This window comes from Amblyomma mixtum, chromosome 10 (assembly GCF_055824585.1).
Source record: "Amblyomma mixtum isolate Tamu chromosome 10, ASM5582458v1, whole genome shotgun sequence".
NCBI classification, from domain to species: Eukaryota; Metazoa; Arthropoda; class Arachnida; order Ixodida; family Ixodidae; genus Amblyomma; species Amblyomma mixtum.
This window is the reverse complement of record NC_143021.1, coordinates 59,583,409-59,599,777: the sequence shown is the minus strand read 5'-3', so window position 1 is coordinate 59,599,777 and position 16,369 is coordinate 59,583,409. Positions and strand designations below refer to the sequence as shown.

Here is a 16,369-nt window from a genome sequence, read left to right as displayed (position 1 = left end):
TACGTGCCGAAGTATAATGCGACACGAGTACAACGCTGCACGCCTTCCATACGTGTTCGCGACATGGTTGGAACGCTGTCACTGCAACTCCCAATGCTGTTGTCTCCGCGATTCGACCACAGAGAGAACAAACATTTCATGTCCAACCGAGAAGGTGCGCGCCCCAACAACCTCGGCCGCAGGCCGAGGATGTCAGTGGGAGACACCGCCTTGGATGCTGGCCGGGATGTGTTGTTCCTCGGCGGCCTCCTCAGGCAGTCGGACGATTTCCGCTGGGTCTCGGGGTCCGAGCTGTGCAGCAGGACTTCCCAGGCTGCTTCGCTATCGATATTCAGTGCCCTTCCCAGCGAAAAATCATTTTCAAACAATGTGGTTTAGGACACACTCTCACCGCAGCGTTGACATTGAGCCGACCTTAATTCAGGGCTTATTGCATTTACAGGAAATGGATTCGGGTATGTTAGTTTGGTTTACTGGGGTTTTTGATGTCTCAAAGCAACTCAGGCTATGAGGGACGCCGTAGTGAAGGGCTCCGGAAATTTAGACCCCCTGGGGTTCTTTAACGTGCACTGACATCGCACAGCACACGGGCCTCTAGAATTTTGCCTCCATCGAAGCTCAGCCGCTGCGGCCGGGATCGAACCCGCGCGAACCCGGTCAGCAGCCAGATGCCGTACCGCGGCGGGGTTATTCGGGTATGTATAGGTTTGGAGTGCCTCCAGGCTATCGCCTGTTTATTATCTAACGCCGCGTCTCGCGGTGGCGCCAACGTGCGCTCTAGTGTGTAGTGTTCTGCATTCTTTCCAAATTTTACCATGCCCTCTCCGCTCCCTTCTTCGAGGGGTCCCGACCTCGGGCTAGCGCTTGTATCGCCTCGTTGCCAGGGACTGAGGCATGTGCCGGCGTTCAGATTAACCTGATTGCTCACGCAATGCTCCGTTGTGATCAAACTCTTGCCGAAGAGGGTTAAATCATGCCCTTACCAAAATTTAGGATGACAGTTTTGCTATCGCTGACTATGAATGTTGGTTTCTTTTTCGCACAAGCCAGCGCTATTGCAACTTCTTCCGCATCTTCGGCCTCTCTTGTTCTGATCGTTGCGACCGTAACCGCTTCCCCTTGCCCGCCCACTACCATGGCGACCGCCTTACGGTGTCGCCCGCACGCCGCGTCTGTGTACGCCAACTGTTTGTGCTGCATGTTGTTGTAGCGTCGGCCCATGGCCTCCGCTCTTTTTTCTCCCCTAACTGCATTATAATATGTACTTTAGTCAGGGCGAGTTGGTTCATAACAGCAAGTAAAGGAATAAACTTGCGCAAAGTGATTGAAGAAGAAAACCCAAGAGTCGCTCTGTCCAGTCCTCACGTCTCTTGCCTTTTCTTCTTCAATACCTTTGAGCAAGTTTATTCCTTTAACTGCACTATGTTCCTCGGTAACGGCGGTATTACCTACTTCTCCCTGACGTTTCTGTCCAAATCAACCTTTGGGGTAGATCCCCCACTGGGCGCTACCTCAACCCTGTCGAGAAGCGCCCGGCCAGTTTTAGTGCCGCCGAGCCTGTGCATCGGAGCTACACGCACCGCCTCTGCCATTTCTGAAAATTGTTGTGCACACCAAGCGACAAGAGTCTCTCGGTGGACGTGCACCCAGGTAGTCCTAGCGCTCGCTTTACGCATCCACGTATCAGCGCATCTACATTGGCTCTTTCAGCCATCTTTAGGTCCAAATATAGCGTCGCGTATACGATCCTACCGGATGCAAAGGACTGCACTAGCCTCATCAGGTTCTTTTCTCTCAGCCCTCATCCTTTGTTTTTCATTGATTTGATGGTATTCAACGTCTGCAGCGCTTGGCGTCTAGCTGTTTGATAGTTTCCTCATTGAAGCCGTGAGTCTGTAGCGTCAGGCCGAGGACCATTGCCTGCTGTATTTTCGGGATCTCTTTCCCTTCTACTGATACTCGAATATCTGCTTGCGTCTTGCATCTCGGCCTTTTCGGATTGTGCACGAAAATTTCAGACTGATTTGGGGAGCAGGCGAGAACCCCCTGTGCCGCACATTTGACTATAATGTCAACTGCCTTTTGTAGTTTAGCTTCGATTTCTGAGTCACTGCCGCAAACGATCCACATCGTGATATCGTCAGCATATAGGCTGAAGTTAAGTCCCTCAACTTTCTCCAATTTTGCCGGGAGCGCCAGCAGGGCTACGTTAAACAAGAGTGGTGATAGCACCAACCCTTGCGGGGTACCCTTGCTTTCTAGTTCTATGGTCAGGGATTGCGCAGATTGAAATTTTATTCGAGCTATCCGGTTAGAAGATTATTTGGTTTGTTCATATAAGGTTCATAGAACGTTCATGCAACGCAGCGAGCTATGGAAAGGAAAATGATAGGTGTAACGTTAAGAGATCGGAAGAGGGCGGAGTGGGTGAGGGAACAAACGCGGGTTAATGACATCTTAGTTGAAATCAAGAGGAAGAAATGGGCTTGGGCAGGGCATGTAATGCGAAGGCAGGATAACCGCTGGTCCTTAAGTGTAACGGAGTGGATTCCAAGACAAAGCAAACGTAGCAGGGGACGGCAGAAAGTTAGGTGGGTGGATGAGATTAAGAAGTTTGCGGGGATACAGTGGCGGCAACTGACAAAGGACAGGGTTAATTGGAGAGACATGGGAAAGGCCTTTGCCCTGCTGTGGGTGTAGTCAGGATGATGATGATCCGGTTAGAGAGGAAGTCCCTGATGTACCCGAAAGCCTTATTTGCGACGTTTAGGCTGATAAGGCCCTCCAGGATAGCCTCATGTTTGACATTATCAAATGACTAGCAGCCTAAGGATGGGAAGGTATTCCTAGGACTACATCTTGTGATTCTACCAAGCTTCGCCTCCGCCATTTCGCGCTCACTCAACGGAAGAGACTTAACATCAGATGCTGTGTCTTTCTTGTCTTGTCTCCTTTCAACGGAGATACGTTCGTGCTTATTGTCGCAAATTTCAGTCCTGAGCCGCCATTGCTCTCGCATTCAAGTCAAGTCAAAATGACGAAAAAACCTCGAAATAAAGGTGATATGACGCGTTTGCTTCAAATGACTTCCTTCTCACTCCGCCTTTCGCACTGGATCACCTCCAACTCCTCTCGATTACTCTCGGCGTGTCCAAACTGCTCCTGTTTTGCCATTGGATCACATTGCTCCTGTTCCTCTTAGTCCACTAGAACGCAGCTACTTTTGAGAGAGCACTTTTGGGATGCTTTTGAGTGCTGCATCTCTGTGAACAGAATTCGCCGCCAGGCGGAGCACCTACGCGCGCGGGCATACGCTGGAGCGGTCTGCGCATGCGCGAGCAGGCGCGAGATGGCGCACATATCTGTGTATGTCAGATACCGGCTCCTGCGCACGGGCTCTAGCGCGCGCGTCGGAAGCGTGGTCCGGTTTAGAACAATCGGAGGATTGAGGGGCTCTCGATTAATTTTTTCTTCATGCCTTGAAGCCCTTTCAGGTTCTCCCAAGCTTGCTTGGAATCCTTTCAGCTCGCCAACCATCTCTTGTCCACGGCTTGACATTCTTTCAGCCATCTCGAAAGGGGCAGCCAGCCAGCATCAGGAACATGGAGATGAATGCCACTTTGCGACGCCCGTCGCGGCGCGGCGCTAGGCGCACAGGTGCTTCCCGCGTATATGTTCATCGAGTTGCCTCTTTAGACACGCCTACAGTCAAGGTCCAGAGGAGGCCGGCGGGCAGCAGAGAGCGCGTGACACATGCTCCGCCGAATGACGCCTGCTTGCATAAGTGGGCTGCATGCGCTGCTGATTCCCGCTTTCGTTTCTGCGCCTGTAGAGAACCACAATTCTTGGCGCTGCCGTGCGGGCGAGAAAAAAATATTCAAAAATCTCAAAGCTATTGCCACTCGCTATTATCAGTGGGAACCTGAAGTATTTAGTTACAACGATGATCCTAACTAATAAAGAAAATACCAATTTGGTTCCAGTTTGTGAAGTTTCTGGTTAACACGTCTTCGCTGTTTTCTGATCTACCCTGCTCATGACAGGACAATACTGCTGAAACACCTTTATGACTCGAAGCCCCTTCCGTACTTTACATTACGACGAAGATCCGTTTTATATACTCCACACGTTCAAATTACTATGGGAAATGCAAGGAGAATAGCACACAACGAGTTGAGTGCACCTCGACCTTGATTGATTATTTTGCCCCCTTATTACTTCCTGTAACTGCCTTCGCTCTCAAGGTTGAAAGCCAGCTAGCCATGAAGCCCTCTTTCAGTATTACTATGAAAATACATATGCTCCCGAAAAGAATACGTATAGAGAGCAGCTCGAAAGGCAGGACGTCATTCGTCGATTTTTATGTCGATATCCTAACAGACCGGAGTAACAGTGGCTAAAAAATGGAACCGGAAAAGTGTCAGTTTCGATCCTCTTCACGTGGGGACGTGAGGAAACACTTGTTGATGATGAAATTGGGCTTCTTAATGGATTGATGGTTAAGACTCGCAAACATTCACATTACTCGACGGCAGAAACAGAAGGTTAACTCTTTATTTGCACGTATATAAACGAAAAGAAACAGGCAAAGAAAAAAATTCGCTGTGGCTTAGCTTGGTTAAGCCCGGTAATTGCGAAAGCAATATCCGTACCTACGCCATGGTTCAGCTGGTAGTGTAGCTGGTGGTGGTGCTTGTGGTTAGACTTGTGACGATGCATCTGTTATACAATCCAATCCAATCCAGTGCAATCCAATCCGATCCAATCCAATGTAATCTAATGTAATCTAGTCTAATCTAATCTATTCTAATCTAATCCAATCCAATCCAATCAAATCCAATCCAGTCAAGTACAATCCAGTCCAGTCAGGCCGCCGTTCATGTGCACCGCCGTCGCACACGGACGGCGCGAGATCGCGAAGCACTGTTAAGCCGCTGGTGGTTGGCACAGCTACTGCTTTCTAGCGACGTGACTCAAGCCTAATCTCTTCAGCGTAACGCCACAATCGCGCTCCTAGCGGAGAGCGCAGGAGTTAGGCGCCGGTGGTGGCACCGCTGCGGCTTGCGACGGCGCGAGTCGGTCGCCCTTCTCTTCGGCGTGATGTCACACATGACGTCACACAGAGGTCAACTAAATGTCAATGGTGGCACCGCGCGCCACGGCAAAGGCTGAAAGTGCAAGTAGTAAAGCTTTCGCTTTAAAACTATTTACAACATGACTGAACCGATGGCAGCACGAAATCAGCCCCCGCCTAACCGAGAGCGTTTAGTTTTAAGCCCTCTGTCTCGGCATTAGGCGCTGACAGCAACCAATAATAAAACAGGTGACACTTCACACCAATCGATGCGTAGGGAGAGGAAAATAAAGCTTCTGTCAGCTAATCAAAGACTGGGGGAAGGATATATACTTGGGAAAGGAGAGGTTCCGAGCACGCATACAAACAGCACTGAACTCACTGCATTCCGAAACTCTGCCTTCCTATACGTTTCTTTTTTCGCGCACTCAAGGTTCCTTACAAAAAAAAAGAAGGCTGTCGCTGAGGGGTCCAGCGCCAAGTGGCAATTACAGCCTAACTAGGGGCCTCTTCTGAGTACCCAAAGCTCAAACGATCCTTGGGCGCCTCATCGCGTACCGATAGGCCACCGTACACCTGCGTCCTCACAGTAAGCTATGTACATGAGCAGAGCGAATGAGTGACACGCAGGGAAGCGAGATGGTTAAAAAAAACATCCACTGGCCACAAACACAACTGCAGGCATTCAAACACTGAACACTCCACAATGCGGCGTGCTGGAAATATATCTGTGGTGGGAAGGCAAGACGGAGACGGAACGAGCGATCTGGTGGCGATGCCACCGGCGACAATAGAGCAGCCACCGAGCCTCCGTGGGGCTTCCGCGGTTCCACGAATTTGGTAACCCTTCGACCGGGGACAGGTGCACATCTCAAAATAGCTACCTCGCGCATTACACCCTCTACTGGAGACTGATTGGCGCATCAGAAAGTTCAGCGAACTTGTCACACAGTGTCACACAAAGCAAAATCAACAGATTGATAAAACAGTTGGACATTAGCGCGCGAGCGGCGCGAACTTGATTATTTTTATATTTTGTAAATAGTGCACAAAGCTCTTCCCTGTCCTTTCTTGCTGTCGCTCCCCTCTATACTTCTCCTCACTATCCTCCCCTTTCCCTTTCATTTCCGCCGGCTTCAGCTCGGGTGCTTAAGATAGCAATTGTTGCGGCCGACAACACTCTTTTACTCCACTTTTTTATTTTTAAATAAACCAATACCACCACCACCTACCGTTTGCAGTAACGGCCTCCCTGATAAGCCGTGGCTGTGACAAAATCCTGTGCGTTCTTATGAAAAGCACAACTGAGGTGAGAGCGACATACCATTGCCGTAGGAACAATGCCATCTCCAGATTCGCGTTCCTAAACCGCGAGCCTAAAATCAGGTTTTCGTTTCATTCATGTTAATACCTTTGCCGTAGGAACAATGCCCTCTCTAGGTTCGCGTTCCTAAACCGCGTTGCTAAATTTCGGTTTTCGTCTCATTCATGTTAATACCTTCATCATAGGAACAATGCCCTCTCTAGACTCGCGTTCCTAAACCGCGTAGCTAAATTGCGGTTTTCGTCTAATTCATGTTAACACCTTTGGAGTAGGAACAACGCCCTCTTTAGATTCGCGTTCCTAAACAGCGTTGCTAAACTTGGGTTGTCGTTTCATTCAAATTATTATATCTGGCTTCTAGGTTGCCTATATTGCATTTGCGTTTGCTTTCTTGTTAACAAAGAAACTCTTGGACTGCAATTAGAAGTGGTGTCTGCGGTCATTTCCTCCGGTTTCTCTTTCTGCTTCCTATGATAAAGCAGTAGAGTGCAATTGCGGGGTGCTCTTTGATCGAGATACGTGACCGCAGGGCTCGACGGATAGATTGACTGGTGCTATGGAATGGGGGTGACGGCAGCGTGTGTGAACGGACGCATGGATAGATAGACTGATTAATGAGCGAGTGCGGATGCATTCAATTTTCCTTCCTCATCCTTCAAGTTTAAGCTATCGAGGACCGATTGAATTGTAAATCAGTTGCATGTTTGTGCATTGCTTTTCAAGCTGTTTTTTCTGCGACAATGAATTATCGACACTTCTTTTTGTGCTAGTGTATTTCCATGCCAGCAGGAATCAGCGCACATACACACAGAACGAAAAGCGCGAGAGGACAGAGTGCTAGACTATAAACTTTCCGTTTTTAAAAGAGAATGATAGTGCTCTGTCCAGGCGTCCTTCGTGTTCTTGTGTTCTATTTCTTTCTGCCCTGGTTCATACCGTAATGAATTCTACATTTAGTCAAATATCCAGTTTGCTAAAGATAGATATATATGTTTATTTGAGTGTGCCTCAACAGCCAAGTGGCCTAAACGAGCGCACACTAGGTCAGATACATCTGAATGACCAATTAAAAACATTTAAAACCAGGCATGAAAACAACAATTAGGCGAATATGTCCGTGTCAATAAACGTTTTGTTATACATGATTTGTAAACGAGTCATCGGACAGATGGCGTGCAAATCGGGATAAAATGTGTCAAAACATTTTGCGGCTTTCGCATGCGGCGCACGAAAATTCAGCGACATCAGTAAGGTCCCACAGTTAATGAAACCGCGCACGACTTTTTGCAGAAACTGCATGTCACGTATGAGTCGTCTATCGCGAAGGGTCGCCTGTCGCCAAGAGCTCTGCCAAGAGAGAAGCATAGTCGTAGAAACAACGGCGACCAATATATCTATCATAAAAGATGTGTATTAACTTAAGCTGGACATTTTAAATTTTCGTGCAACAGTCGACAGATACGCTATTCCAGGCTACTGACGCGAACTCAAGACAAGGTCTCACAAGGGCACAGTATGGAATGCGTAGACATTCGTGCCGTCGAAATTTTTTGTTAGTCTAGAGATAAGAACAATATGCCTCAATGCGCGTAACACAATTGAATTTACATGCAACCTAAAATCATTCCTTGAATCAACAACAACACCGAGGTCTCGTACATGATCCACACGAGAAATTTGACCCGCCTAAAGTTTATAATCAAACATAACTCTGTCGCGTTTTCTAGTTAGAGACAGGGCGGAAGTCTTCTTAATATTCAGTTTTAAGCGATTCATCAAACACCGATTCTCGACGTTGTTAATATCAGCTTGAAATTGGCGGCAGTCCTGAATATCTCCAATATAACAGAATAATTTGTAATCATCTGCGAAGAGCAAAATTCTCGAGTTCTTGACATGTGACGCAAATCATTAACAAACGCTAAAAACAACAGCGGTCCTAAGTTGGAGCCTTGAGGCGCTCCTGAAGATAAAGCAGTAGAGTGGTGTAATGGTGGTAGGTGGTATAATAGGTGGTATAATGCTCCACTAGATAAACTGAAGCAGACTGGTGTAATTTTATTGTTTGCAAACAAATGTTTTTAATAATCTGTTATTGTCTATTAAATGTTGCCATGACAGTCGCATAACCTTTTACTTTATCTGTAAATGTAGAACCTTTCAATTTTCAGAACGCCCCGCTCGGCTACGCTGAGAAAAAAAAAAAGCTATCAGTGCCACTCCGAAAGTGTTTTTTTTTATCTTGCTCTTTGCAGCAACGATTGAAACTTTGGAGAACAGCTCCTAGCTCAAGGAACCATCCCTTGTTCTATGCACTGGTTCCTGTCTCTTACACACTTCACGACGGGGAGTTTTGTCTAGACTACAACAAGGCACTTTCTGTTTTTTGCCATGATGTATCAGCGACCGACTAGGTTGAGGGACGCCGTGTGAAGCCAGCGCTTGGCACCCTCGTTTGCTGCCTTTCAGGGGAAGCTTTATTGTAGACATAAACGATGAAGCATAGAACATGGAACATTCTCAAGAAAACTTTGCTCAGAATAACCCAAGACGGAAGGGAGAAACACGTACACACACACACACACACACGAGCGCAAAATTTGCAACTGTATTTTTGGGAAACGATGCATTGCCTTAATAAGCAGAAAGTGCGCAAGCGCATGATAGCCAGTGCAACACGTGTGGGAGCACATTGGTACAGCAAAAATAGCATCAATAATAGGCACAAGAAAATTCAAACTCAGTGGAAATGTCCAGAAAGCAGCAACATGAAAGCGGGCTATTGGTCGGGAAGAAAATCAAGTTCTTTTTTGGAGAGGGCTATCGATGCTTTACTCACGCAGCCGGCCGTAGTAGATATCTCGCGGTCCTACACAATTACCCGGGCCACCCTATCGGAAGCTCTCCCTATAACCACCTTAGAACGGAGCAAAGGGCGGCACTGCTGTTTCTTCTTCTTATTCCTGTCTATGTAGTGTTTGCATTTAAGGCAATGCAATGACAAACTAGAGCCTCCATTTGAGCCCAAGGAATTGGCATGCTCTCTGAGCCTATCATTGAGACAGCACCCTGTCTGGCCTATGTACGCAGACTCACAGCTGTGTGGAACCTTATACACCACTCCAACAGTGCAGGGAACAAACTCTGTTTGGTGTTTCGTGACACATTTGTTCTTCATTGCTCTCTTCCCCTGACACCTACTGGTCATGGCGCACAGGCGGAACAATTTCAAGGGAGCTGTAAAAACAGCATCAACTCCTAACTTGTTGGCCACCCTTTTGACATTGTGCGATAGCTTGTGCACATATGGGAGGTCTTGAAAAGGCATTTTTGCTGCAATTTCCGGAGGGCAATCATCGCTATTTGCAGAGCAGGGTTCTATGCCTTTTCACTGCGGAAGGGCTTGTGCCCTCCGGAAATTGCAATCCTCTTTGGTGCGATTGGACCATCCGTTGTGCACTGGAAAAGAATTGCCAAGATCCTTAAATCCGAATGCTGGCGCCAAGTTCGTCTGCTCAACGACTGGCTTCGACTTTTATGCTGCAACGGCCTAGGGTTTGGCTCTTCGGTCTTGAAGCTTTTGTAGGGGTATCAAAGATCTGTGCATGCCTGCACGGAGTTTCTGTGGTGCAGCCTTCTTCAAAGCCTTCCCAAGACTGCAAACAACAAGAAAGGTATGACGCCTATCGTGCTTCTTGGATGTGCCTCTGTTCCTCCTGGAATGGCTAAGGTTTTGGAGCGTGGGCCGAAGTTTGCGGTTGAGTCCCGACTTGAGAAACAAGACGCCCTTGCTTCGGTGCACAGAATAGCCGAGAACGCTCCAGATGAAGAAGAACGGGTGCGGTGCCTAGCTGAAGATGCTCATGCTGTGTGCAGCACCTATTCGGAAAAGCAAACCGGTCGGGCGATTATGCGTGACGCTGCGGAATTCTGCCAGGGGAAGAGAGCAATGAAGAACAAATGTGTCACGAAACACAAAACACAGTTTGTGCCCTGCACTGTTGGAATGGTGTGTAAGGTTCCACTCAGCTGTGGGTCTGTGTACATAGGCCAGGCAGGGCGCTGTCTCAATGACAAGCTCAGAGAGCATGCCAATTCCTTGGGCTCAAATGGAGGCTCGAACCTGTCGTTGCATTGCCTTAAATGCAAACAACATAGACAGAAATAAGAAGAAGAAACAGCAGTGCCGCCCTCTCCTCCGTCTAGGGTGGTTATCGGGAGACCTTCCGATAGGGTGGCCCGGTATATTGTGGAGGCCCTCGAGATATCTAGTACGGCAGGCTGCGTGAGTAAGGCATCGATAGCCCTTCTCAAAAAAGAACTTGATTTTCTTCGCCACCGATAACCCTCTTTCATGTTCCTGTTTTCTGGGGATTTCCGCTGAGTTCGAATTGTCTTGTGCCTATCACTGATGCTATTTTTGCTGTACCAATGTGCTCCCACACATGTTGCACTGGCTATCATACGCTTGCGCACTTTCTGCTTATTAAAGCGATATATCGTTTCCGAAAAATACAGTTGCAAGTTTTGCGCTCGTGTGTGTGCACGAGGTTCTCCCTTCCGTCTTGTGTTATATGTCGCTACACCAGCTGGCCCAGCGTTCTGCTCTACTATAGAACATGTGTGCCGATTCGACTGCTTCAGACCATTCAAGGAAGCTGCGCAGGCGAAAAGACCACAGAAGGAAACGGTACTTGTGAGCCGACACCACGGTGCAGCTATTGGATTCATGGTATGGAGTTTCGTTCGTTTCACGTGGGAGAGCTTTCGTATTTAAGCTCAAACTGCTGCGACAGGAAATACCGCTGGATGAAAGCAAGCTGAAGCAATTAAGCTATATCTATCCCATCTGCCTAGAACTGGAATAAAATGTAGGAAAGCACGGTGCAACTCTGCCCCTTGGGAGATTCGAGCAGCATCAGGTCACCACGCTATACATATTTTTCATTTCTTGGGAAGCCAATATCCACTCCTATATTTTTTCTTCTTTGGGAGGCCAGACTGTGATATTCCTATGATCGTCCGACCAACCAACGGGCGTGGTTGCCATCTTTATCACCAGACGTGATAAATACTTACAAAGCACAACGGCGTCTTTCAATCGTCTGCAAGGTCGCGCCAGCCACGAACCGATTACTCCTCCAAAATTCCTAATCCCATCAATACACATAACTCTCGACGGGCTTCGTTAGGTTTTGTTTAGCATTTGAAGCCCCACCGTGCACAATCTTTTTTCCGTCGGCCGGTTTAGTGGTGTTGTGTGTGCTTACCGCCTGCCATCTGCCGCGATTTGTACACGCAAGAACAAATTGGCATCTGCCATGGTTGGCAAATGGCATAGTGTAGACAGGAAAATCTCCCTTACCACGTGTAGGGGAGAGGCCGTAAGGAATACAAATGAATGAGGACTTAGCAAAAATGAAGTTGACTAAACATGACTCAGCAGTAATAAAAATGACTATTAATGACAGAACAAAGAGCATAGCAAGGTGGCTCAGCAAAAGTGCAGCAAAGAAGCATTAATAAGCAAAGAAATACAAGCCAAAAACTATGTAACAAAAAATAAGAAGCAGATAATATAAGACAAGCAATTAAAAACAAGAACAGCGCTTTTTACGACACTGTCATCACACAATAATCACTGAGAGGCCTCGTAAGTTTTTGTTCTCTTACCTCGGTACGTTATTTTTCCTCACTTTTGTGAAAAAAAAAAGCCTTCTTGATACATTCTTCAGGTTTCTCTGGAACCTCTACGTAGGCAGCTCTTTTCGTACTACGGAAGCAGCTCTTAACCTAAGCGAGTGCAAGTTTTTTAAAAAAGTGGTGATAATTGAACTTACCAGACTTTGAACTTCCGCGCAGTCTCCCACAGGTCTTCGATGAGGTACGTCATCAGGGCGTAGGACCGTATGGTTCCGTTCGGGAAAAAGTCCGCATGAGGAAGATGCTGGGGAAGTTTGCGCGATGCCAGAGGAGGAAAAGGCGGTCATTAAATGTCTCAGTTTAGCACACAAGACAACACCGGCGCACCTCAGTCAGACTCACCAGGTAGCGTATTCGCCAACTGCAGCCTGTACAGCCACAAAGCTTGAAACCACGGTGAATTGATCACGGTGACTGAAGATTGTCACAACGGCTTACCTAAAAGGGATAATAAATCCTCTTAAACGGCGTTATATGCCACTAAGCATCACGATTTGCGACCTAAAAGGGGAAAATTTGGAAAAAAATGAAATTAAAGAAACAATAAAACTACAGTACAGAGTGCGGAGTCGAACGGCCGACCTTCCATACGCAACACGAGCCTCTAATCCACTGCGCCATAGCAGCGATGTCAAGCCGTCGTTCTGAATGAATATTTATAACCAGCCTTAATGTGGCTGCTACCTGCCGGTGGGCGGCGCTGTCATCGCAGGCTGTACCGGCTGCATTTGGCGAACACGCCACCAGGTACGCTCCGTGCGCGAATGCAGCTACGATCGGTCTCATCAAAGTTCGCTTTCTTTCACGCTGTTGTCTTGTCGCTTACTCAGTTTTCCGCGTCTTCATTTGCTCTTCATTAGTGCAGAGAATTTTTATTTCCTTATAACCTAAATGAAGGCTGCCCATGTGCTAGAGATTATATTCCTCATTGAAACGGCGTTGGGCCACACTCATGCATGTCAACAAATTTGGCTCATGTCACTCACTGATGCATTCATCTAAATGATGCCAGGGCTGTCAAAAGCATTATATTATCTTCGAAAGTTATCGTTTCACGCGCACGGCTAGAAAAGGTGAGTGCATGCAAATCTTCTGAGGCATGGTGCGCTTGGGCGCGTGCAGTTTAAAAGCAAAGCTGCATTACCGAGGTCAGCCACACGGACATCGAGAGTACATTCTGAATTACGAGGGACGGGTACCTGAGTGACCGCGCTTTTTAAGGCCAGTAATTTAAGAGACTTGTTTTCGAGTAAACCGGGTAGCGATGCCGTTGGGAGCGAAAAATCATAATTACCTGAAAAGGTGGCTACATGATACGTGAAGCTCCGGATTTGAAAAGTGACTGAAACTTCGACAAAATTATGATTAGAAGTCCGCAAAATGTCTTAAATGTCATTTGGACATGTAAGTTATAAAGTAAATCAATTACGCAGTAATAATAAGTTCGGCTTATTTTTCAGCAGTCGAACCTTCGACTCATATGTTCCGAGTCGGACACGCTATCCTTAGCCACGCAGGCTGTGTATTTTTCGATTTAATCATGGTAGTTATTGCGATGGGACAATGTTCTATATTATGTAAATCAGCTGAGCATGAACGATTAAGAAAAGACTGTCAAATCAACACGATGCATAACGACATTCCTATGCGACCAAGCACCAGAAAAAAAAAGATATGCACAGAACAAGACTCATACATATAATAGGACACACCTAAGCAACCAAGTACTAGAAAAAGGCAATGCATAGCACATGACTAAGAGGGAGTGCCACTGTGGCTCGAACTTTGTCTGCGCTTACACTTCCTTTACATTAGCATTCATCATCATGAGCCTGACTAAGCCCACTGCAGGGCAAACGCCTCTTCCATATGTCTCCCATTAACCTTTGCCAGCTGCGGACATCGTATTCCCGCAAACTTCATAATCTCGTCCGCCCGTTCCTACGTTTGCCTTTTCATGGAAACCACTCCGTTACCCTTAAGCACCAGTGGTTATCCTGCCTCCTCGTTACATTCCCTGCCCAAGCTCATTTCTTCCTCTTGATATGAACTAGGATGTCATTAACGCGCACTTGTAAAAGCCACCTGCCATTTTACACCTGCCATTACACCTGCCATTACACCTGCCTGTTACACCTGCCATTTTTCTGTCCTTCACTCTGGCCGCTTCCGAGCTCAACGTTACACCTGCCATTTTTCTGTCCATAGCTTGCTGCGCTGTCCTTAACTTAAGCTGAACCCTCTTTGTTAGCCTCGACGTTTCTGCCCCATAGGTGAGTACCGGTAAGATACAGCGGTTGTATACTTTTTTGAGGGATATTGGTAAACTGCCATTCATGATCCGAGTGAACCTGCCATATGCCCTCCAGTCCATTCTTATTCTTCTAGTTATTTCCCTCTCATGATCCGGATCAGCAGTCACTACTTGCCAAAGTAAACGTGCTCCCTTACTACTTCCAGTACCTCGCTATGAATTATGAAAAGCTGCTCCCTTGGGAGAGTGTTGAACACTGCTTCGGTTTTGTGTATGTTAATTTTTAGACCTACCGTTCTGCTCTGCCTCTCTAACTCACTGATCACGCTTTGCAGCTCATCTCCTGAGTGACTTAGAAAGGCAATGTAATCAGCGAAACGCAAATAAATTAGGTATTCTCCATTAACTGTTATCTTCAAGTGTTCCCATTACAGGCCTTGGATCATCTCCTGGGAACGGGTGGTGAGTAGCATTGGCGAGATCGGGTCTACAGCGATCGTGTTCTTCACACGCTGCATGGTTGATGTCTCTGTACAAATAACATGTCTAAACTTTCATGCACAAGTAGTAGTACATTGAGTTAGCGCAGATAATGCCGGGTCAAATTGCCGTTTTCAATGTAGGTTGCATGGTATCCCAGAAGATTGCATCGTTGCAACTGATGAAGCAATGCTCAACAAATGATCGATTGTTTCTGGAGCATCACAAAGGCGGCAGTTTAGCGTACAAGCAGTAATGCCCTTTTTCTGTGACAATGTTTTAAAGCTATGTCTCGGTGTGCAGCTTATAGAGACATGTCCTTGCACACGGCTAGAGGAGCGTTTTACCGATATGTTGGGTACGTCATGTCCCGATAAACGAAGATACACAGAGCTATACATGGGCAGAAGGAAGAGCATATTGTTACGTGGTGGCCAGCCAAAGAATGAGGCGTGATGAACGATGGATAAAAGATGATTTAATGGCCGCTGGCCTTGCGCGAGCGCTCCGTGCCGCGCCACTGCCAGCTTCGTCTTCTTCGTAACATTACCCGGGGCCACCGACCGATCGTCCCGATCGTAAACTGAGGAAGACGTGGACGAAGAGATGCGTGATTCAGCGATGGCTTCCAGGGCAGAAAAGATGTGGCAAGGTGATGAAGTGCTCACCGCCACGGTGGATGAGATGATAGGCGGATGAGTCCCGGTCCACGAAGCATCCGGGCCGTAAGGTGCCAGGAGCTTACGACAGAGGTCCTTGGACGCACCGAACGGCAGGGGCAGGGGTGCGGTGTCCTCATGTGTGGGCAGGGTCTTGGGTCGGTGGGGCCGTTATGGTCACGGCAACGTCGTGAGTTCGTCGTGTCTCGTGGTCTGGGCGGGGGACGGGGCTGGGGTGAGCGGTGAGGTCGGTTCAGGTCGGACGGGCTGGGTCACGGCCGTGCGGGGCGGACCAGGTACTCACGGCAGACGTCCACGCCAGGCGTAGGACGCCGAAGCCCCGTGACCAGGATGGCGATAAAGGGACCCCAGCACCTCACACCAAATGTTACGTGGTGGTCAGCCGAAGAATGAGGCGTGATGAACGAAGGATAAGATATGATTTAATGGCCGCTGGCCTAGCGCGAGCGCTCCGTCCCGCGCCACTGCCAGCTTCGTCTTCTTCGTAGCAATATAAATTAAATCCTTATGCAACTCTTTCCTCGACACTGAAAAGAGGAACTCAGGGGCAAAAGAGTCAAGTAGGAAACGAACAACCGAACACGTGATATGCATTATGCCCCATAAAACACAGACGATCAAAAAAATTACACGACAGAATTCGGTTCAGTAAAACATGAACAAAATTGATGATTTGGTTGAGAGGGTTTGACGTCCCAAAAAGTCTCCGCAGTAGAAAGATCCGGATCAGTTCCGCCATTTTTTCAGGCTTTTTGCTTCCCCCCTCAACATCACACCTGTCTAGCGGATGTTTGATGTTGAAAATAAATTTGACTTTGACTTTTACTTTTACATCTGGGTCTCTTCAATGTGCG

At 47.6% G+C, this 16,369-nt stretch overlaps 1 protein-coding gene across 1 annotated transcript in view; it reads right to left on the bottom strand.

The window, feature by feature from the left end:
* The window catches only part of LOC149325899 (ionotropic receptor coreceptor Ir8a-like), a 57,945-nt gene that overhangs the window by 39,440 nt on the left and 2,136 nt on the right, over positions 1–16,369 (bottom strand). The window contains exon 2 of the mRNA XM_089564407.1: positions 12,239–12,345. Within this exon, the coding sequence (XP_089420533.1) occupies positions 12,239–12,345 (107 nt within the window). The remainder of the gene's footprint in view (positions 1–12,238; positions 12,346–16,369) is intronic.